Source organism: Anolis carolinensis, chromosome 1, assembly GCF_035594765.1.
Source record: "Anolis carolinensis isolate JA03-04 chromosome 1, rAnoCar3.1.pri, whole genome shotgun sequence".
NCBI classification, from domain to species: Eukaryota; Metazoa; Chordata; class Lepidosauria; order Squamata; family Dactyloidae; genus Anolis; species Anolis carolinensis.
In genome coordinates, this window is record NC_085841.1 from 172,331,547 (window position 1) to 172,354,988 (window position 23,442).

Sequence of the window (23,442 nt, forward strand, 5' to 3'; positions counted from 1 at the left end):
AGCACCCTAAAGATACCAGGTCCGTATGAGCTTGAAAGCTAAGCAGGTTCAGTTTAGTTCTTTGATGGGAGATCACCAAGTGCTGTGATCTCAACAAGCTACAATTAATGGGTTTGACTTGAAGGCACATACACACACAACATGAGATCTATTTCACATCTGACACAGTTTAGTGGATGCTTTATAATCTGTTGATGTTTTGGAAAATATGAGCCAGCAAATCTGTAATGCAAACTCTATATAATTTTAAATGTTGTACTCTTACGCGTATATGCCTATGTTCACATTTTTTTTCCTTAGAAACTAAAATGTAGTGTTTCATTGTCTATTATGCTCCTTTTTTTCTTGTTGCATTCTTAATTCTTGAGACTTCACGAATTCACAAACTTTAGAGATATATTCCTTCTATATAGGCATATATTACTACCACTCTTAATACATCTCCTTGTAGTGAAATGATGCTTATGAGATTTTTTTAAAAAAATTACTTTCTTTTGAAGATCTTGTCATTCACATCTTTATGATGAAACTGGCAAATTCAGAAGCCTTACCTACTCCCCCAAATCCCCTTTGTAATTCTTCCTACACCTTTTCCATAGGTACAATGGCTCTCTGCCAAATGGAGACAGAGGAAGAAGAAAAAGCCGGTTTGCTTTATTTAAAAGGCCCAAAGCAAATGGGGTGAAACCAAGCACTGTGCATATTGCCTGCACACCTCAGGCAGCAAAGGTAAGCTTGATTTAATGAGTTGCCATCACTAGAGATGTGGTCTTATTTCTTCATGTATTCAGTATGAGTTGGAAACAGGTTCTAATAAGACCCGATGAATGGATTTGTAACAAGATCACTTACTCTGAAAGGCTAGTCTTGCCCTATGGAAAGATTTTTAAAAATATATAGGGCCCTCTTGTGAGTAGAACCTTTCCTATACTATTATCAGTTCTTGAATCTTGTTCATACAACAATGAAATAAATATTTTTTTAAAAAAAAAATGTGTTGGCTACTCAACCTCATCCTTGTGACAACTCTGCAAGGTGATTTTGTCAGAGAGAGAGAGAGATCAGTCTATGTTCAAAGATAACCCATGACTGAACAGGCTCAAAACACTTCACTTCACTGCAAGAACCTCTGGGTAAACTTTCCCTAAATAGCATTTCTAATACTACTTTTAACATTATTTCAATATTGGCTGTATGTCTGGCATTTTCTGGAATCACAGAGTGATGCTGCCTAGATGGCCAGGTCTCTTTAGTACTTGGAGCGAGGGGTGCAACTCAAACTAATTTCAGGGGCACATCTGTTAGCAATGTAGATTTGTTCTTGGCATGGCTTCTTTAACAGGAAGTTTGGTCCCAGAGACAGAGTAGGGGTTGGCTCCTACACCACAAAAAGGAGGGCAGTTTGGCATGTTTGAACAAATGTATTTATCCAGAACTAACAATATGTATATGTGAAATGAAACAACCAGATCAGGTAAGCCTTGAGAAAGTGCACAAAAATATTTTTAACCTTCTAGAGGCCACTTAAAGGCCTCTTCCACAGTGCATCCAGCAATTACTTTTTCCTTTCACCAACCTCCACTTTTCTTACGATTTCCAGCTTAGTGGCCAAATGTATAGGTTTAGTGAGACAGGCTTATTTGCTTTCTACTTTTCATGATTTTGATATTCATCCATTCTCAATAAGGCTTCTGGAGGCAGCTTCTGTTAAGCATGACTATTGCAAGGCAGCACACATAACTACAGTAGGGCTGGTTAGAATTCTCTTCTTTTCCAGCTCAAACTTTATTGATTGTTCGCTGCAACAGGACACACTGCTACAATGCAGCACCAAAGTCAGTGTTTCTCCAAACCTTGTTTCTATTCTGCTGCTCAAAACCTCAAGTTAGACAGAAGATGAAGAAGAAAAATGAGGCTGAGCATGAGGGGAAAGGCTTTATTAAAAAAAGAATTTTCTTTATCAGAGCTTTGTTAATTGAGGTATGTCTGCAATCTTCATCATTTGCAGACTGATTCAAAAGTTTTTGTAATCTAGAAGGAGCTGAGATGTTTGTATTATATTCTTTTTTCAAACGCACTGGTCATTTAAAAAATGCAGGCACTTTGGAATTTTTGCCCCTCTTCGCATTGTTCTGTTCATAGTGTGATTAATGGTTTGAGTGCTGGACTACCAGTTAGGGGACTGGGGTTCAAATTCCCGCTGAGCTATGGAAACCCATTGGGTGACCCTGGGCAAGACACTGTTTCTCGGCCTCAGAAAAAGGCAAGGGCAAACACATTCTAAATCAGTCTTGCCAAGAAAACACTGTGATAGGTTGGCTTAGGATCGGCATAAGTCAGAAACGACTCGAAGGCACACACCAGACTTGCATAATGTGCAGCCCTCCAGATATTTTGAACTTCGGCTCCCAAAATTCCTGCCATTGAACAAGCTGGCTAGGGATTCTGGTTGTTGGAGGCCCAAACAGCTGGAGGCCTGCAGGGGTGCCAGCCTGGCATACAACTCCAACAAAAATAAATTATTCTGTCTCAAGTGCTTGCCCCCAGTTTTATCCCCATCCTGCCATATATGAGAACCACACAGTTTATACTTAAGTGTGACATTTATTGATAAATCACACTTATTATATAAAGTATTTCTTTATTACCCCTCAGCTCTTGAAAGCTTTTGAGGCACAACAAATAAAGGCATCTTGTAAATCCAGTCTTCAGCACTGTAATGTTGAAAAAGATTATTTAGGTCTTGTGACACTTTTAAGAAATCATCCTCATCTTTTCACTCAGTTCATCTTATTCTACCCTTCAAGCCACAAGTTTGAACTCACAAAAGTATATTGACCAGTTAACCAACAACAGAACATTGCTTTGTGAGACAAATAACTACCATGTCCCCCAAACTGCCAAACTGAGCTGGCTAATAGTAACACAATTTGCTTTGCTAGCTGTTTCCCATCCTGCACTGAGTAAATTTCCATTTCCTTTGTTTTTCTAGTTACACTGGTTTCGTTCAAATGACTTGGTAATCACCACAGGATATCAGCTTGAGTAAAAAGTGCTGTTTAAATAAAAACTTTTCTCCCTCATGTTCCTCTGGTAATAGCTGGGAAGGGAGAAGGCTGTGTCAGCTGTCACATTTTGCCTCTCATCCTTCGTGGCACTTAATCATCTTGAGCATCTTACTCATTCAATGTGTCTCGGCTAACATATGGCTAACAGTAGGCATGACTAATGTGCTCGTCTCATAGCAACATGTCTTCTGTTGCGAAGTGCTACGTGGGACCAGTTGGGTCTGTTTTGTTGGCTAGATCAGTCATGCACTTTCAAAGGGGGAGGGGGGCCTGTTTAATTCATAGTTAGTGAGGTGACACACCTGCACCTAATTAGCATCTGTATATTTGAGCTTTCAGGGAGCACAACAGGAGGCTGGTAATCTAAGCTTCTAAATGCATGCTTTGTATAGCAAAGCATTCTGTGCTGGGAGTGATGAAGTGCTTTTGCAGCAGCTCCTGGAAGGGCTGGCTCTCCTGGTGAGAGAATAAAGGAAATCAGTTTGAAGCATGCCTTATGAACTGGCTTTCCCTGTGTTTCATGCTACAAAGCTACACGTTTTGGGGCAGGTGGGACCGTGCTGCCAGTTTCTTTCTACAGCTGCTTAAACCACACTCAGTTTAGGGCATAGTATGTCCCCACTTGTGCTCACCAGAAGGAGAGTTCTTATGGAAACATCAAGGACATGACCCTTTGATTCTTAGCCCCACTTTGTCTCAAAAGGGGTGGGGTGTCACCTTACATACCTGTGGAAGGTCTGCCACTCAAAAGCTGCCATTTTGAAGGCTCAGTAAGACGACACGTTTCTTTGGGAAGGGGCTCTTGGAACACTGCAGTGATTCAGAAGATGAAGAGCAGGGATAAAAAAAAAACCACTTTAGTGTGCATTTTATACAGCTGTGTAGAAGGGGCCTCATATAATCCAGTTCTAAAAATATAATATAAGATTATAAATATACAATAGAGTCTCACTTATCAAACACAAACACCCCAGCAGGACGTTGGCTAAGCGAATATGTTGGATAATAAGAAGGGATTAAGGAAAAGTCTACTAAACGTTAAATTATGTTACGATTTTACAAATTAAGCACCAAAACATCATGTTATGCAACAAATTTGACAGAAAAAGTAGTTCAATGCGCGGTAATTCTATGTAGTAATTACTGTATTTATGAATTTAGCACCAAAACATCACAATGTTTTGAAAACATTGACTACAAAAACATTGACTTCTAAAAGGCTGACTGCGTTGGATAATCCAGAACATTGGATAAGTGAGACTCTACTGTAATGTGAAATAATTACTGTGGTATAATAATACAGAACAATATAATCTCTAAAACCAGGACAGTAAATAAAGAGCAACACTCTGAAAGCAGGGAAATTGGGAATTCCAGAAAGGAAACAATCAGGGCCAGCTAACACTTCCCAACAAAGGATTCTCCAAGGCAGGAAGCAAACAGGCTTTGAAGCTGCAAGGCCATTAAATGCTAATCAAGGTGGCTAATTTCAGCATTCATACCTGCCACACTGAGACTATTAATTGCTATTCAAACTGGCCAACCAAGGATTCCGCAAGGTAGAAAGCAGCCAGGTTTGCAAGCAGCAAGGCTATTCAGTGATATTCAACCTGGCCAACCAAGATGTCCCCTAGATAGAAAACCCCCAAGCTCTGAAGCCACGAGGCTACTCCGTCCCATTCAACCTGGCCTAGCAAGGATGCTCTATGTAGAAAGCGGCCAGGATTTTAAGCTGCAAGACTATTCAGTGCAGTTCAAGCTGGCCAAACAAGGATTCCCCTACTAAGGAAGTAGCCAGGTTTCAAAGTGTCTCTTTGATTGAGGGTGCTACTCTAGAAAACGGCCAGGCTTTGAGGCTGCAAGGCTATTCACTGCTATTCCACCTGGCCAACAATTGATTCCCATAAGCCACAGCAGCACGTGGCTGGGCAAAGCTAGTTATTAAAAATAATTTTAATTCTATAATTGGGTGGTCCAAAATATTACAAAGAAATGATAAGAATAACACATAGTAAAAGACACATGAAGCCTATCCTCTTGCCTGCATTCTTTATATATTTAAGCTAGATCTACAACACAGGGACTATATTATGTCTACTTCTGGCACTTCTGCAATTACCACAAGCCATCTTTTGCTACTGACATCAACAGAGTCATAAAGCCAATATCTTGTGCAAATGCCAATCAAATACATTTCTGAAAAATAAACACTGCTACCCAATTTTTCATTTTGGCAGCAAGGTAGCACTCAGTGTGTGGTCTAGTGCAAGAAATTGTCTACACCTTTAGCTATTTTTATTTTGCTCACAAAAATAAACTATAGCTACAATGACAAATTGCATCAAAAGCTATAAACTGGAAATAAATTAAGACAGGGATTTCTGGTGTAGTGGATAGGACATGGGATTTTCAAAAAAATTATGCAGCTATTTCCCTCTCTACCATGCTCAAGAAACAAGGGGAGTCGAGAGAAATTGTTGATGGCACTTCTCAATTTCATTCTGGTACAGGATTCTAGTTCAGACTTTTATTCATTGTTGTTTTGTGCCTTCGAGTCCTTTACTGACTTAACTGAGACTCCATCATTAAATTTTCTTGACAATATTTATTCAGAAGTAGTTTGTACTTTCCTTTCTCTGATTCTGAAAAAATATGACTTGCACAGGGTCACCCAGTGGGTTTTCATGGCCAAAAGGGGATCTGTACCCAGGTTTCCTGGAGTTCTAGGCCCCTTCCAAAAACTATATAAAATCTCACATTATCTGCTTTGAACTGGGTTATATGGCAGTCAGACTCAGATAGCCCTGTTCAAAGCAGATATTGTGGATTATCTGCCTTGCTATTCTGGGTTATATGGCTGTGTGGAAGGGCCCCTAGTATAATACTATACTATTGCTCTCTACAAGCTTTTAACTTAAAGGAAAATGGCCACTCGATATAAATGTAATCATTAATTCCCACCAAATCTAATGCACAGTTGGCTCTCTGCACCTACAAATTCTGCTTCAACAGATTCAACCAATCACTCAAAATAGTGCACAACAGTCCTAGCAAAGATCGAGAAACTGGGTTATGATGGTGTCTTCCTTGAATATGCTAACTTTCACTGAGACCTTTACCATCATTAAAGAGAGGCTGCTAGAAATGGACCACCAACAACTGCAGAGTTTGGCCAATAAATCTTGTTCGCCAACGAACATGGCAATTCCATTCACACAGGGAAACCCAGCCTATTATATTGCAGCAGATCACTAACACCATATACAAGAAAGCCATATGCTGGCTAGATTCAATATTATGCCATCTTCCTTCATAGAGGAAGAGTCAACAGCCTACCGAGCGACAAGAGACTCTGTCCCTGCAAGTCAGGACAGCTGGACTCCATCCCACATATTCTCCACTGCCCATTCTACCAGGAACTAAGATCAAGCTTGCTACTGCAAGCTATAGATTTTATGAAACACCAAACAGAGCTAGACAAAGTAATTATGCTTTTACGCGTAAATTCCCAAGATTTTAACTGTTGCCTCACGGTGGCAAGGTTTCTGAATGAAGTTTGCAAATTGAATGTATGTCAAATGTGAAGTTTTTCTATTGTATAATATATTCTGCATTTTACACTGTCTTGTTATATATGCCAATAAAGGCTTATTAGATTGAAAAAAGATTCCACCAACCACAACTCGAAAATATCCTCCCCTTCTTGAAAAAAAGTACAATAAAATCCTGATTTTGCTGTTTTGTATAAGAGATGCCATTCTGCCATACCATTGTTATATAATGGGACTTGAGCATCCATAGACACTGAGGGCTCACTGCAAATGTAATTGAAATAGGTGTTTTTTGTCTTAGTAATGATGAACAAAAACGTGAGCACTTTTTTTCTCACTTTCTGTTCTCATTCTTATACAGTGCATTGTAAGACATTTGTCTTTCTGTTCACCATACAGAAACGTTTGCTGTATATTTCTGCTATATATAAAAGCAGTCCATTCGTTCATGTTGCTTTGCCATATTGGAATACAATGCAAGATGTACATCAAGAGAGCAGCTGCATAGGACTTAGGGGGGAAACATGCGTCTATACTACTTTCACAGTGTAGTGTATACGGTAAGAGGGGGACCTGCATATGTAGATTGGATAGCATCAAGAGTCATCATAATAGGATTACAGAGCAATCATATCTCTGGGAATTGAGATGCAAATCCTACTGAATATAGTGTGGCTTATTCTTACGTAAAGGGGCACAGGAATTCAGCTTTAGCAATGCCGTGAATCCATGAACAATTATGGTCCTGTGTTGCTTCAGAACACTAGTTGCATTCATGGCACACATAGCTGGCAGACTCATTGTGCCAAGAGGTATCAGTGGCCTAGTGATTTTGCACTGCCATGCTAAATTTATGATGGGAGAAGCTGTATATGGAGGGTTAAAATATTTTTTGGCTATACCACAATTTTAGCATCTGGTATTTTTTTCTCAAATCAAGGGTATAAGAAATTAGAGATGGAAGGCTGATTATTGCAATTTCAAGACTTGGAAAACCATGAATGGGATTATCTACAATAATGGTGCACTACTATAATGCTTAGTTTGTTTTACAAATACATTTGTTTTTATTGTAATAACAACTTTCTTTACCCTTTTAGGCAATAAGCAATAAGGACCAGCATAGTATATCCTACACCTTGTCACGAGTTCAAACAGTGGTGGTTGAATACACACATGACAGCAACACAGACATGTTCCAGGTATATAAAATTTGCATTTGTTAAAACAGAAAGGATCTATTGGCTTTAGTAGCTTTTGGTTGCTGGAGATGGGAAGGAAATATTTGTCAATGAGCCAAATTATCAGGGTTTTTTTATTTCTTTGACAAGAAACTCTGGATCAAACATTTTTGAAAAGAATGTAATAAATGTATGTTTCTTCCTTGTGTGTCATACTACCTTTCCCCCTTTTATAAAGATTTTTAGGACAAAACTACACACTACATTAAACAAGTGGCCAACAATTTGACTACCTTAAGCCAAATAAGCCAACTCTTTTGCTAAACAATGATTGTAAAAGAAATAAGCCATATAGAAGCAGCCCTACCAAACAGGGGAAACATCCCTAAAATTCTTTACCCATTCAGCAAACTATATGCTCCACTATGCATAGACATACAAATCCATGCACATAGGAAAACTAGCATATCAGGAAGAAAATGTTTAGTCTAGCTTTTTCCTCAGCATGCTACTTTTCTTTATAGAGAGAGCTTTTGCATAAGGAGTGAGCAACATATCTCAGCCTGACATTGCATATTCTAATTAAAAAATGTCACTTGATTTTTCCAGTTCTATAAATCGACCCAGGAGTCTCTTGAATTGCCTTGCCCCATGTAATGGCAGGAGATCTGAAAGTTGATAGAAGAACAACTTTGTCTTTTTCACCTGGGGGTGGTGGGAAGGAATAGAAACGTTTATCACATCAAAACTTGTGCCACTAAAACTTTTACAAACAAAAAGATAGCTTTGGTGGATTAGGTTGTATAGCAGTAAGTTAACTAATCAGGATCCTGTGTGCATTTGCTGTTGTAATTTGATGGTATGATAGAAAGAAAATAAAATCTGTACACTTCTGTTTTAAAAACAGATCTATTAGGGCTTCGTATGTTCTTTGGAAGCTGGCTCATGCTTCCTGGAGTACTTTACTTCCAAAAAAAAAAAACATGTGTTCCCTGTTCTCTTGTTGTAAGGCAGAAATGCTTTTCTTTAACCACTTGAAAGAGAGAGGAGGGCTTCCACCATGCTGCTCACTGGCAAATTTAAAGCAAAAGCGGTGTTTTTTTGGGCATGGGAATGTGGAAATACTGCCCATCTCTGTAATTTTTTTTTTAAGGAGAGCTAGCTTGATTGTGTAGGTGGCCTGAAAGGGGACACAGTTAGATTGAACAGACTGATCTGTGATTTCACATTCACGTGAATCTCTTAGAAGACTGTGGTGATTTTTGGCTTTGAAGTATCCCTTCCTTTATCTTTGAATGGCAACCAAGAGCAATAAGGTGCCCCATGGTTCTCAGCCAGGAAAAAAGAAGCTAAGCATTTGGTGTTTACACTGAATTAAGTAGTTCATCTTTACCCTAATCATACTTGGGTCCCAAGCCCAGTTGCTGCGCCAGGTAACTCTTACAGGTGGGGCAAGACCCTTCTTGAATATTGCTCTAATTGTGAAGCTACCAGAATCAAAATTAGTTTCTCTGTACTATGTTTTAGAACTCCTGCATTTTCATACTTGTATGAAAATGGATGTCAGTTAGGCAAGACAGAAAGAAACCAACTCTTTCCATGCTTAGACTTTTAGAAATGCTCATCTTATTACTTCATAGTAATAAGGGGGAGAGATTAAATGTTATTTTACTCTGGAATGTTTGACTTTATATTATATCTATCTATTTTTAACAGATTGGGAGATCAACAGAGAGCCCTATAGACTTTGTAGTGACAGATACTGTTCCTGGGAGCCAGAGCAATTCAGAGACTCAGTCTGTTCAGAGCACCATTTCAAGATTTGCCTGCAGGATAATATGTGAACGAAATCCTCCTTTCACAGCAAGAATATATGCAGCTGGCTTTGACTCCTCCAAAAACATATTTCTAGGGGTAAGGGACAATTGACCATTGCTGTTCAGTTCAGACTTAAGATCCCAACTTGCTTTCCTGCACATTTGCAGGGTGAATGGCTAAGAAATGAATAAATGCTATTTCACTGATATTTTCCTATAGGAGAAAGCTGCCAAGTGGAAGACCTCTGATGGGCAAATGGATGGGCTAACCACAAATGGAGTCCTTGTTATGCATCCACGCAATGGATTCACTGAAGACTCCAAGCCGGGGGTGTGGAGGGAGATATCGGTATGTGGGAATGTGTTCAGTCTCCGAGAAACAAGATCTGCTCAGCAGAGAGGAAAGATGGTAAGTCTGAGAGTCATGCTCCAGTTGGAATAGATAATCCTCTTTCAGTGAGAATTTGACCCATTGCATTACACAGATATTTTCAGAAGGAGGATCTGTATGAGTCAGAGTGCTTATCTTTTGCCCCAAGAATTATTAGATTACATTGCATATATTGAATTAGCGATACTTATTGGGTTCAAGATAAATTCTTTGCAAGCTCTCTTGCTCTGTAAGTGCTCCTCCCCTCGGTTAACATCACGGGAGGGGGAAAAATTCATGGTCCTCCAGATGTTGCTGGACTACAACTGCCATAATCATTGTTATGGTGAACAATCTAGATAGAAGTTGCCATTCAAAAGTATCTGAAGGGCCATGCATTCCCCACTCCAGATCTAAGAGGTCATTGCTACTTTAGACCTAATAGAATCCTATGTAATACAGGTGGAATCCTAGAAAGATACTCAAGAAGAATGAGGAGTTTTATTACCTGTCATGTAAGGACTTCAGTGGGATTCCTGTCATCTAGCTCCTGATGTACTCAATTATTACCACTGACATATAAATTCTGAGCATGTGGGAAGATACAAATATTTCCACCATCGCACTCTTTCTGCAGCTATGGTTATCCACAGCTAAGCATGCAATCACAAATGCTTAGAGTTGCAAATGCCCAAATGGGCAGCAACCTAGCATTTCAACCCTCTTGTAAGACATAGGTCCAAAGGAGTATAGGCAACATATAGGGTACAGGCAATTTGGGGTGTATGATAAATTTGGTCTTCACACATTTCAGTATGAACCACCTTCGTCTGTACTGTTAAGTACAGATCAGAATTTATCAGAAGTTGCATTTGTTCAAAGCTTCTCTAATCAAATAATAATAATAAAACACATTTTAAAAGGTTTGAGTAGAATTCATTCAGAAATAAGCACTTAAGTACTAGAAATGGAAGTTGTTGCTGATTAAAAATTAGCAAACTAATATAGAAATACAATGCAAGGGAAACAGAATTGTTCATTCATTGTTGAAGGCAACATGGGCTTTCTCATTTTCTCCTTTAGTAGCACGGCCAAGGGAACAGTACAGGACATTATGCCAGTGACATGACTTTCCCTTCTCCTTGCATCATCTGTTCACTCCATCCAAAAACGTGCTGAGTTTCCTAAAATGTTTTGGGGTGTGCTCCAAGGCTCCGGGGGAGGGGGGGAGGGGAGAGGAGATAATCCTGCCTCCCTCCTTGTTCCACCGAGAGAAGCAGTTTCATCAATATGTATTTATTTACTTATTTTCCACTTCTCCCTCTGGCTCATGGAGGGGTACAATATAGTTAAAATACATCATAATACTGCACATATTGCAGTAAAAGCATCTATTGAAATGTACACATATAAAAAAATACATGAAACAAATGTAAAGACACAATAAATAGAGAATGTGATCTTAAAATTCATAGTTATGATCTGGGTTGGCCTGCTGGAAGAGATAGGTTTTCTGTTGAATCTTAAATTCTGACAGCTGATTTAGCTCTTCTGACAGGTTCTTCCATAGTCTTAGGGCAGCCGATGAAATGGTCCTCAGTGACAGTTTCAAGTCGGGTTTTGGTGGGCTGGAGTAACTGTCCCTCAGAGGAGCACATTGTCCTAAGAGGCAGGTTATATAGGAGAAAGTGATCTTGTAGGTGGCCTGGGCCCAAACCATTTAGGTCAAACCAGCACCTTGTACTTTGCCCAGAAACTAATTGGCAACAGAACAAAGCCGGAGTATCATATTTTATAAGTGACATTTTCCATAAGATTTGCGGTGTGTAATCTGTGTTTACTTTTTTTTTTCTCAGGTGGAGAATGAAACCAACCAGCTCCAAGATGGTTCGCTGATAGACCTCTGCGGGGCAACCTTGTTGTGGCGCACTGCAGAAGGACTCTCTCGTACTCCGACCGTGAAGCATCTGGAAGCCCTGAGGCAGGAAATCAATGCTGCTAGGCCTCAATGCCCTGTGGGCTTTAACACGTTAGCCTTTCCTAGTATGAAGCGAAAAGATGTTGTGGATGAAAAACAACCCTGGGTTTATCTAAACTGTGGCCACGTCCATGGCTACCATAACTGGGGGAACAAAGAAGAGAGAGATGGGAAGGATCGGGAATGTCCCATGTGCCGGTCTGTCGGCCCCTATGTGCCTCTATGGCTCGGCTGCGAAGCTGGATTTTATGTGGATGCTGGGCCTCCTACTCATGCGTTCAGCCCCTGTGGACACGTGTGCTCGGAAAAGACAACTTCCTATTGGTCCCAAATCCCTCTTCCACATGGCACCCACACTTTTCATGCCGCCTGTCCTTTCTGCGCACATCAGCTTTCTGGGGAACAAGGCTACATAAGACTTATTTTCCAAGGACCTCTTGACTAACACACTCATGTAACCCAAGGACTGCATTAAACTCATACGCATAAGCTAAAGGATTCTGATTTCAAATGAACTGTCATCTTAAATCAACTGTATTTCATTCTCTGGGCTTTGACAGTTTATTTTGAGATGAAGAATGCTTTTATTGTTATTTCAGTGGTTTAATTCCTCTATAGATAAAGATGTTTGGCTGTGTAAAAAAGCCAGGTGATGGGCAGGTGGTGCAGGCTGAAGTGAGTTCCTCGCCCATCACTTTTTGAGATGGAAAAGAGAAACTTCTTTGCCTTTAATGTAATGTTTTGGATAACCTGCCTTTAATATCTAAACATTGTCTTTTTGTAAATACATTACTGAGGGTAAGCGTGATCAGCTCAAAAAAGGACCTTAGTTTACAGCTTGAATGGAAACTTTATGTAAAATAGAACATGTATAATAACTCCTTTTTCTATTTATCTTTACTATGAAAAATTATCCTACATGACTTGGATAGAATAGCATGGTAGTGATGTGTTGCATCCGTTGACTGGATGTGTAGAGTAGTTCTTGACCAGAATAGGGTAGGAGGAGGGGGAAATGGTAGAAGAGTTTTCTTTATTTTGTAAAAATCAATAACAGCATTGATCTCATAGCAAAGTCAAGGGTTTTTACACACAATTAAAACAAATGGCGTGGATATGCTCTTTCTTTAAAAAGTGCTTAACCACAAGTCAGATATTCCAGATAAACTCGTTTTTTTCTTGCTTTTTCGCTCTCTCTCTTTCTCTGTCTGGTAGAACTGTAAGAAAAGAAACTGGTCACTTAACATTTACCTGATACTTGGAATATGCAATTTATCCTCAATGAAATTTTTTTTTCTTCCTGTGTTATATTCTGTGTTCTGGGATTTTTTGTTTGTTTTTTTCTGTTTGTTTTTGCCTTTGCAACAATGAAAAGTTTATGTTTATTTAAATAAAAAATAACCAAGTAAGATCTTTGCCCCCCTCCAACTGATAGGCAATAGTTAGCCAGGAGGAAAATATTCAGATTTTGTACATGTGATTAGGAACTGATTAGCATAGTGATCCAACAGATACAACTTGATATGTGTGAAGTTACAAAAATACATGCAGACATGGAGGAATTTATATTCTGCCCCTGCAGGTGCCTCTATAATGATGATGAAACTTTTTCAGGTGTATGTTTCAGGAAATACTGTAGATATAGCTGGACCTCCAAATACAGCATTGATCATCTACTTCTGACCCATAGCATCTCTGCTAAATATGTAAGATACATACCACTAATACATATTTATTCACATTCGCCCATGTCAACATAACCTGTGTGGGATTCAGAGTAGTATCTCAGTGTGTTTAATGGAGTTTTCCCCCAAGTAAATGTGTGTAGCATGGAAGTCTTAATCTCTTCAAATGTATGAATGTGACTGTAGTCTCTCTCTCACTAAATGGCCCCATTCCATATTAGAATAACTCTGGTCAGACCTCACCTGGAGTATGTGTCCTGTTTTGAACACCGCAATTCAAGGAGGATATTGACAATCTGGAATGTGTCCAGAGAAGGGCAACTAAAATGATCAAAGGCTCAGAGACCAAGCCCTATGAAAAATGGCTTAGGGACCTGGATTGGTTTAGCTTGGAGAAAAGAAGGCTGAGAGGAGAACTGATGGCCATATTTAAATATTTGAAAGTATGTCACATTGAGGAGGGGACAAGCTTGTTTTCTGCTGCTTTGGAGACTAGGACATGAAGCAATGGATTCTAATTGCAGGAAAAAAGATTTCTACCTAAACATTAAGAAGAACTTCCTGACAGCAAGAGCCATTCAGCAGTGGAATTCACTACCTCGAAATGAGATTTTTAAACAGAGGCTGGCAGGCCATGTCTCTGAAGTACTTTGATTGTGCTTTTCTTTCATTGCAGGGGATTGGGTTGGATGGCCCTTTTGGTTGCTTCCAACTCTATGATTTTAAGTCCCTGCTTTTGAAAGATTAGCAGGCTGAAGTCCACCAATGGTAGTTTTCCAACATAGGCAGCAGGTATGCTTTGTAAGGAAGGAATGTCATTGATGTAATATTGCAGCTTAAAAGTCTTCTTTGTGGTTGTCACCTAACTCAGTTCCAGGTGCAAATGTAACCCAAAGGAGAGCATAAGAAGATGTTACAAAAGAGTACCTCCATAGCAATGCAAGATCTAAACATTGTACTAGCACAATTAAGTAAATATTAAGGCTAAAAACTCTTATCATATTTCCTACAGACACGGGGGTCTTTATTAAGAATAAAAGAAAATGATCCACTAGGAAGGGAAAAGACCAAGGCCGTTCACAAGTATTTTGTATCACAACTACTTTATAGTTCAACTCTCTGATTGCCAATTGGCTTTACACCCTTCTGAATTCTTCAGTGGTGGACTGTTTTCTTTGGACTTCAAGGGGTATCTGGCCCCAGTTGGAAGCAAGATGCTAGATACTAGGTCTATCAGGGCTGCTCTCGTGTTCCTGTATTTATGTTCTTAAATACATTCATTCTAAGTCATTGGATTCTCGTCAATGAGCGCAGAGTATAACTGTCAATACTGGACAATTATATATAAAAGACAGATGGGAAGTTCTTGTTGGTTTATGGAAAAAACAACAGGTAATCTGGGTATTCTAAAGTTGTGGTTCTTAACCTGTCGCCCATGGACCCCTGAAGGAGCCATGGTGATATCAGACAGCATCTGTAAAAGACAGAAAGTGTCTCTAGGTCAGGGGTCTGCAACTTTTTTAAGCTGAGGGCCGGTTCACAGTCCCTCAGACTATTGGGAGGCTGGGCTATAGGGTTTTTTTTTTAAGTGAACAAATTCCTATGCAATCTGCACATATTTTATTGCAGTGCAAAAAAATGAAAGAACAATATAATATTTAAAATTAAGAACATAAACTTACCAGTATTTCAGTGGGAAGTGTGGGCCTGCTTTGGGCTGAGACAGTCGAGTTAATTAGGATTGTTGTTGTGTGCCTTCAAGTCATTTCAGACTTAGGATGACCCTACTTCTAAAGTTTGGGGCGGAGGCCAGGTAAAGGACCTTGGAGAGCCACATCTGGCCCATAGTACTCAGTTTGTGGACTCTTGCTCTAGTATACAGCCTAGGAAACTGAAGAAACAGTGAGCACCTGGATATGATCTTGGCTCTGCTATATGACATCTGTCGCCCTCACTTGGCTGCTGGAAAACAAACCAATTGAAAAACAGCCTGTGCCCAACTCCTCTCTGTTGGTGTCTTTGCTTCCACCCTTGTCTGCCCCTGAAGCACTTAACAGTAGGCAAAAAGAGAGGCAGTGGATCCCATATACATAGTCCTTTCTTGGAGACTAGTGGGCATGCCACACTAGTCTCTCTTCATCCATTTCACGGTTCTTCTCAACTCCTTGGAGGCATGGAAAGTGCAAGAATGAGAGCCGACTTCATCTAGTAGTGAGTAGCAGGCAGCAGGGAGGTGGGGAGTGGCATATAATTTTGGGAGAGGGAAGCAGGGAGAAAAGGGCCAACCTTGGTGGGCAGGATATGGCTGGAGCACCAGGTAACAGAAAGCACAAATTTTCCTTTTCCTCTTCCCCACTCAAGCTACTTTTTCAGGCACCAGGCCAATACATGGTTGAACTCTTGAGAGCCTGCTTCATGTGCTGCATGGTGCTGGTTGCCCAGGGCTATGTGTGTAATGGCTCACAAGCCATGCTAGTACATGACAGACTTGCAGGAAAGATTTGGGTGGAAGGGGAGGTTAGATCAAGTCAAGGCAGTTCCAGGCACCCGAGGAGGAAAGGGAGCTCTTGCCTGAAGTACCGAGAGGAGCTCATGCAGCAGTACATTTTCATCTGGCTTTTGGAAGAGTCACAAATCATTTTGCCTTTGCTGTGGTTGAGCTGAGGCTACAATTAATGTGTGAAATAGAGGGGCTCAGAACAAGCCCATAGAAATATTCATAGGATGGTGCTCTGAAAGTGCAGTATGAAAAACAGTCCCTCCCATATTTCTGAGCTCACCTACAAGCAGATTTTTCCAGAGCTATCGAAGAAGCCTGTTGAAGTATTGGTGCCTTTCATAACTACATACTTGTGTGAAAAATTACCCTCTGCTCTCATTTGTCTTAAAAGTATATAAACAATTTGAAAAAGATGGAATTGGAACTCTGAATGCACATTTCATCTATTAAGCCTGATATAACAAGGCTTGTAAGTGAAAGAGTGAAATGCAGCACCAGGCTTCCCATTAATTAAAATCAACAAGTAATAGGGCAGCGTTCAGGGTTATTATTTATGAAATCATTCCATTGAAATAGGAATGTGTTCATATACTAATTTCTCCCTTCTCTCCAAATTAGAAGACCTTTGAGCAACTTTAAATATTTGACGCACTTCTACATTTTGTTTTAAATCTTGAGCTAAGTCTTGGTTGTTTGCAGCAACAAAATATATTTAAAGGGAGTCCCTGTTAAAGAAATGTTTTGAGAGCCACTGTTGTAAGGCCTATGCTGTCAGTGAAATCTACCTTCAGTCTGGGATTTGTTATCAAGGATAATGCAATAAAGCAGCGGTTCTCAACCTGGGGGTTGTAACCCCCCAGAGCAGTCGACCAGCCGTCTGAGAGGGGCCACGCCGTAGCCTCCTCCTTCAGCCCCACCTCCCCAGAATGGCTGCTTTGCTCCCTCTTTCTCTTTTCTATCCCTTTTGTGATCTGCCGGGCCTTGAGCCAGGGAGGAAGCGCAGGGGCAGGAGGAGGCCTGTCTGCCTCCACTGCTGCCACGCTGCCCATGCTGTGCCGGTACTGTCGCAGTGACCCACACAAAAAATCTATATACACACAAAATGCAAGGTGAAGCCAATAAAAAGCATTCTCGATTCCATCAGACCAGATAACAGCAACAAAAATCTGGAACAATAAGGTTTGCTAAAATGGGATACGGATCTGCAGAACAATTGAGTGAACAAAGGATGCCCCCCAGGGAAGAGACGAACCTTTCCAATGCTAATTAGAGTGATTAACTGCAATATTCACACAACATTCCAACTGACAACTCTTCTCACATCCTGGACTTCCCACAGATATATATTAACCTTCCTTGCCTAGTTTCTCCATTCCTCACAACCTCTGAGAATGCCTGCCATAGATGTGGGCGAAACGTCAGGAGATGATACCTCTGGAACATGGCCATACAACAACCCAATTGAGTGAATCCTTTTTTTTTTTTTTTAGTGAACATGTAGAACAAAAAACCGTCTGAACTGACTTTTTCAGCAAAACAATCCCAAGGACTGAGGCAAATGCTGACAAAATATGAACCAGCATCCTGTATTGCAGCTACAAATTTGTAACCTAGAACTACGGATCCATAATTTCTCTCTACTCACATACAGTACATGCAACAGAGACATGCCCCCTGCCTGGATCCCACATTAAAAACAAAGGAGCTTCACCCATGGATGGAGGTCTGTTTTGCTTGCAACTAGGGCACAGAGAATAATGTTTCCAGCCCTCTCTCACAAAAGCAGGACTCACATTACAATTTCCCATCACATTACAAATTGCCAGCAGGAGAGACCCCCATTGTTTAGAACAGGTCCTAGCTTTTAAGATAGGTTTGGGTGTTGGGGCAGAAGCAAATATTTAGCCATGCATTCCTATCTAGATCACCGATATAGGATATTTTGGCCTTACTGACAAAAATGACTACTAAAACTTGGAGGTAGACACCTAAAGGTTTAAAAATACTAATTTTCCAATCTTTTAAAGAAAAATATTTAAAATGTATTTAATTTATACATAGGATAAGCCTCTGCCAGAAGTCTAGAAACCAGACCACCTAAGCTTTGTTTTCTAGAGAGGGTGCAGGGAGTATCTAGGCAATCACAAGACATTTAATTTCTGTTCCTGGTGGCATGATAGTAAGTAGAGGAGGAGAAAATAATGATATGGCAGCATCTTTAAAAATGATTTTTTATTAGCATGAGCTCTGATGGATATAAATCCACTTCTTCTGATGTAGTACGCCTGAAGAATGATATTAAAGCCTCAGGCATAAAGCATATTTATGTAGCTATACGAGTGGGATAGTATTTCATAGGGAACATTAAGACTTTTTTACGTTTCCTAGCTGGTTGTTGGCTCCAAGGTGTTTTTGGAGTGTAACATGGTTCTGTAATTTCGCATATTTCTATACCTGGAAAAAAAAAATGCTCCAAGACACCTAGAAACCTAATATAATCCTTCTTACTTAGAATAAAATGTCTTTAAGCTTTCTGTTAAACCTCAGAGTACATTTGGCTACTCAGCACACAGTGGTTCTTTTCTTCTCTGGGGCGGGGAAAGGAAAATAGGTTTTTACTTTGTTTTACTCATATCTCTGCCTTTCACTGGGAGAAGAAGGCACTAGGGAGCTCATTGATAGGAATGGAAGCTCTCTTTTGCCAAGCCCTTGCTCCTTTATTATTATTAATATGTTTATATATACGCTGCTTTTTCTCTCCACAAAGGAGACTCAGTGCGGTTTTGCCCAGGAGATGAGGACAGGAAAAGTTATGGCATTCTATCCCACTTCCATAACCATATAAAATGTACTTTATATCAGAAGCTTTAATTTCACTCAATATTGCATCCAAAAAAGTGGTCTTATATCCACAAAATTTCATGCTAACATAAAAACCAGTTAGTCCTAAAGGTACTGCCACTTTCCTTTTTCTCTCTCCCTCTCTTCCACCTTTTTATGCTGCAAAAGACTAACAATTACTTATCTGAAAACTATAACTGTAATTGTGATTGATCATCATTTTTAATATGAAAGAGAACAAGCTAGTTTTCTTAAGTCAACTGGGTCCTATTGAAGTACTTTCCCCTGACACACACACACCCAAACCACCCATATTTTGAATGAATGTACCAGCCATAACACATTTTATGGACCTGCGTTTTGGGTTGTAAACGCCCTCAAGCAACAAAGAAAAAATAATACTATACTCTGAAGATAGGCATTGTTTCCCATGGTCTTCCATGTATCCAAGTATTAAAGGTTATGTGGTAATCCTTTCCTCTTGGAAGCTTTCACTTCTGCCTGTCAGCTGACCCAGCCAAAAGGAAGCTGTTCCATATTTTGCAAAGGATGGTACCATTTTCTTGACATCTGAAATAAATGACAAATTTCCCCTCTTAGGTTATATACAGAAATTGTGGTATATTTATAACAATACTGATTGGTTAACTAGTAACAGGAAAAGTGAAGGGTGTTTATCTCCTTATTTATTCTTCAATTTACATCAGACATGTAATACATTTTCTTCAGTTTTTATTTAAGTGATGTTCATTTCTTTTTATCTTGTTTGGAAATATAAGGTGTCCTATTCCTTTTCACTTTCAAATATAAAAGACAGGCAAATGCCATTTCAGCCTCTTTTTGCCATGACTGATAGCTTTGGGCAAAATAAGCCAGTTTTCTATGTCTGTTAGTTTTGAAAATTAATAATATATTCTCATGTCCGATCATTTTTTACAGCATTTCTTGAAAACCAAATAAAGTGTTTCTTTAACATGCATTTTTAAATATGATGCTGGAGTGCCATCTACTGTAACACACGAGGTTCGCTAATTGATTCTTGTTATTTTATTATTCTGAAAGCAAGGAGCCTGGAATTGTTTTTAAGGGAAAAGGCTCAACATTGGCAGATAGAATTTTTTAATCATTTTGCCTACTTGGGATAGAGTAAATTACTTTTCCCATCCATTCTGCTTCAACCATTTTTAACAACAAAGGCTTACAAGGAAGTTATATACATAGAAGTGCCTTCCATGTGTTCAGCGTCAAGGAAGGTTGTTGACCTGAAGATTGCCGGTTCAAACTCCTGAGTCACGTGAGTGCACATCTGTCAGCTCTAACGTGTGGGGACATCAGAGAAGCCTCCCAGTAGGATGAAAACACATCTGGGCATCCCTGGGCAACGTCTCTGTCAAGTGTCAAGTACAGTAGAGTCTCACTTATCCAACAAAAACGGGCCAGCAGAACATTGGATAAGCGAATATGTTGGATAATAAGGAGGGATTAAGGAAAAGCCTATTACATATCTAATTAGGTTATGATTTTACAAATGAAGCACCCAAACATCATGTTTAACTACAAATTTGACAGAAAAAGTAGTTCAGTATGCAGTAATGCTATGTAGTAATTACTGTATTTATGAATTTAGCACTAAAATATCACGATGTACTGAAAACATTGACTACAAAAATGTGTTGGATAATCCATTTTTAAAATTTATTCCAGGGATGACTCAACAACACATGTCAATATTTCTTAAAGTTTGGTCTTTTATTATTTACAGTGCTGGGAAGACACAACTACATCAGTGTTTTGGTAAAAAAAAGATAAAAGGTTTTCCCCTGATGTTAAGTCCAGTCATGTCTGACTGGAGGTTGGAGCCGGCATTGTCCATAGACACCTCCAAGGTCATGTGGCTGGCATGACTGCATGGAGCACCGTTTCCTTCCTGCCGGAGCGGTACCTATTAATCTACTCACATTTGCATGTTTTCGGACTGGAGCTAACAGCGAGCGCTCACTCTGCTCCCGGGATTTGAACCTGCGACCTTTCGGTCTGCAAGTTCAGCAGCTCAGTGCTTTAACACACTTCGCCACCAGGGCTCCTCAGTGTTTTGGTAGCTAATCAATATTTGGTAGCCTAATATTGACTTCACCCAAACCCAACCCCTTGTGATAATTTATTCCATCTCTCTCTTTCTTAAAATCATATCACATAGAAATGCTAGCCCCATATACAGTGCCAAATAATCCAGTTTCTGAATCCAGATTATCTGCTTTGAATTGGATTATGTGGCAGTGTAGAGTCACATAATCCAGTTAAAAGCAGATAATCTGAATTCAGACATTGGATTCTATGGCAGTGTAAATCCAGTGAGGCTCAATACTAGTATTTTAATTAAAATCACTTTCAGCATGAACAAAGTGAGCTATATTCAAACTGTACGTATAGTTCATTCCATATCCCTCCTTCCTCCTCTTCCCAGAGAGCCTTTTCAATCTGCAGGTTTACAGCACTGATTTTACTTTAACTGCCATGGCAACATCCTCTGGAATCCCAGGATTGGTGGATTAAGGAGGGCCTTCAGGATGCTTTGCCAGGGATTGCTTGTGCTGCCAAACTACAAATCCCAGAATCCTATAGGATGGAGCAGCAGCAGTTGAAGTGGCATCAAAGGCTTTTAAACAGAGGCTGGATGGCCATCTGTCGGGGGTGCTTTGAATGCGATTTCCTGCTTCTTGGTAGGGGGCTGGACTGGATGGCCCATGAGGTCTCTTCCAACTCTACTATTCTATGATTCTATGATTCTATAATTCTGTAGTATGATAGGGCCCCAGGTGCAGCCCTGATGCAGCCATGCCAACATTCATTAACATATTGGCACTGATACTGTTCAGGCAATGTGCTTTGTGTGCATGATATGTGCATGTGTGTGGATTTGAGTGCCAAACAAAGCATACATATTTGAAGGCAAGAGTACAGCCTTTCACTTTCCACCTTCTTCAGGTGTTCTAAATAAAAGCAGGCCCTGAAGTGGCAGTTATAGAGTATGGAGGATGGAATATTTCAAAGTGGATGTGCGATGTTAGATGCCACCCTTCTCCTCGTTTTTCTCATCTTCTTGGAGCTGATGGTGTTTTGGTCCAATCAACAACAAATCAACTATTTCATCAGGCATGTGGAGGAAAGCGGAGGAACCATCTTACTCCATTCCCTACTCTTTCCTTGTCTTCTGGGATGGCCAGCCTTCCCATGTCCTTTCCCTGTCTTTTACCCGCCTTCCCCTGCTTTCTCAGGTTTAAAGTTGGGTAACACCCAACTACTGAAGATGAAAGTCTTGTTCTGTTTCCATGCACTGTGAAAGTGGAGCTGGATGGAGTCCCACCAGAAGTGCCCTCGCATTATGTGATGGCCTCTGTGGGACTCCCATGTATCTCAGTTTCCAAAGTGCAGGGAAATGTAGCCAGAAATCGTGACTCACAATCTTTTGAGTTCAAATGTTGTTCTAATGTTCTGGTCAACATTGCTGACCTGTAGTTCTTGGAAAGTATGCTTAGGCCAGTTGCTGTCTTTTCTCTACTATAGAAAGCAACCTGAATATCTGTACATACTTACATAAATTAGACAGCAGTCCATGAAAGTAATGGTCTGTTTTCTCTTAACAAATCTTTCCAATCACAATGCTATTGATGGGCAAAATCCACAATCCCACAGTGTTCCCATCACCTGTCCTGGTGCAACGAGTCCATTCTGCTTCTGTGTTGGCATGCTGGACAGTAACAAGGGTCGGGATTCTCCTCCTCTCCCCTTCACTACCCCAAATGTGTCCTTAGAAAAACAACAATAGATTCAAAAAACACCTTTTGTGAATAGCAGCATTCTATCTTTCTACAGAGATGATGCAAAACTTGTTGCTATGGAATCACTGGAGGTGTTGTTTTATGAGGTCTTCAACCTTCTTTGCCAGAGTGCTAGTCCCTCACCCAACTACAAATCCCAAAGTACAAATCCCATAGTATTGGGCCATGTCAGTTAAAGTTGTGTCAAACTGCATTAATTCATCAGTGTAAAAGCCTGGGATGGCTGTTCTATATATTCCAGTTGTCAGTGAATTTAAAACCTTTTGAAAAATTATTTTAATTTGTTTCAACATGTTTCTGTGTATCTAATATTTAAAATGTTTTTCATCTACCCCGTGGGTTGCAAGGCAAAAGAGAAATGCTTTAAAAACACAAATAAAACGTAAAAATGGCAAAGTATAAATTTATTATGTAATCTAGTGTGTCATATAAAAGGCAGTGGAGCAGATATAATTCCCTCTCCATAAATATCAGGAGAGAAATAAAAAGTGGTTTCCTGAAGAAAGGAGTTCTATCAAAAACAAGAAAGCCAGGAAGACACATAGCAGGGGAGGGGGTTGAACTACAACTCCCACTGTTAGCCATTAACCAGGGTGAAATCATATGAATCAC

The 23,442-nt window shown here is 39.9% G+C and overlaps 1 protein-coding gene across 3 annotated transcripts in view; it reads left to right on the forward strand.

Moving 5' to 3' along the window:
* Positions 1–13,374, forward strand: part of peli1 (pellino E3 ubiquitin protein ligase 1) — a 70,330-nt gene extending 56,956 nt beyond the window's left edge. For 2 of the 3 annotated variants that reach the window (XM_008114202.2, XM_003215186.3), the window contains 5 exons: positions 600–729; positions 7,720–7,821; positions 9,517–9,714; positions 9,838–10,026; positions 11,844–13,273. In XM_008114202.2, the coding sequence (XP_008112409.1) occupies positions 600–729; positions 7,720–7,821; positions 9,517–9,714; positions 9,838–10,026; positions 11,844–12,410 (1,186 nt within the window). In that variant the 3' untranslated portion in view covers positions 12,411–13,273. Of the gene's footprint in view, positions 1–599; positions 730–7,719; positions 7,822–9,516; positions 9,715–9,837; positions 10,027–11,843 lie in introns of all 3 variants that reach the window. The other variant, XM_062958887.1, reaches the window with a different exon arrangement.
* The last annotated feature ends 10,068 nt before the right edge of the window (positions 13,375–23,442 follow it).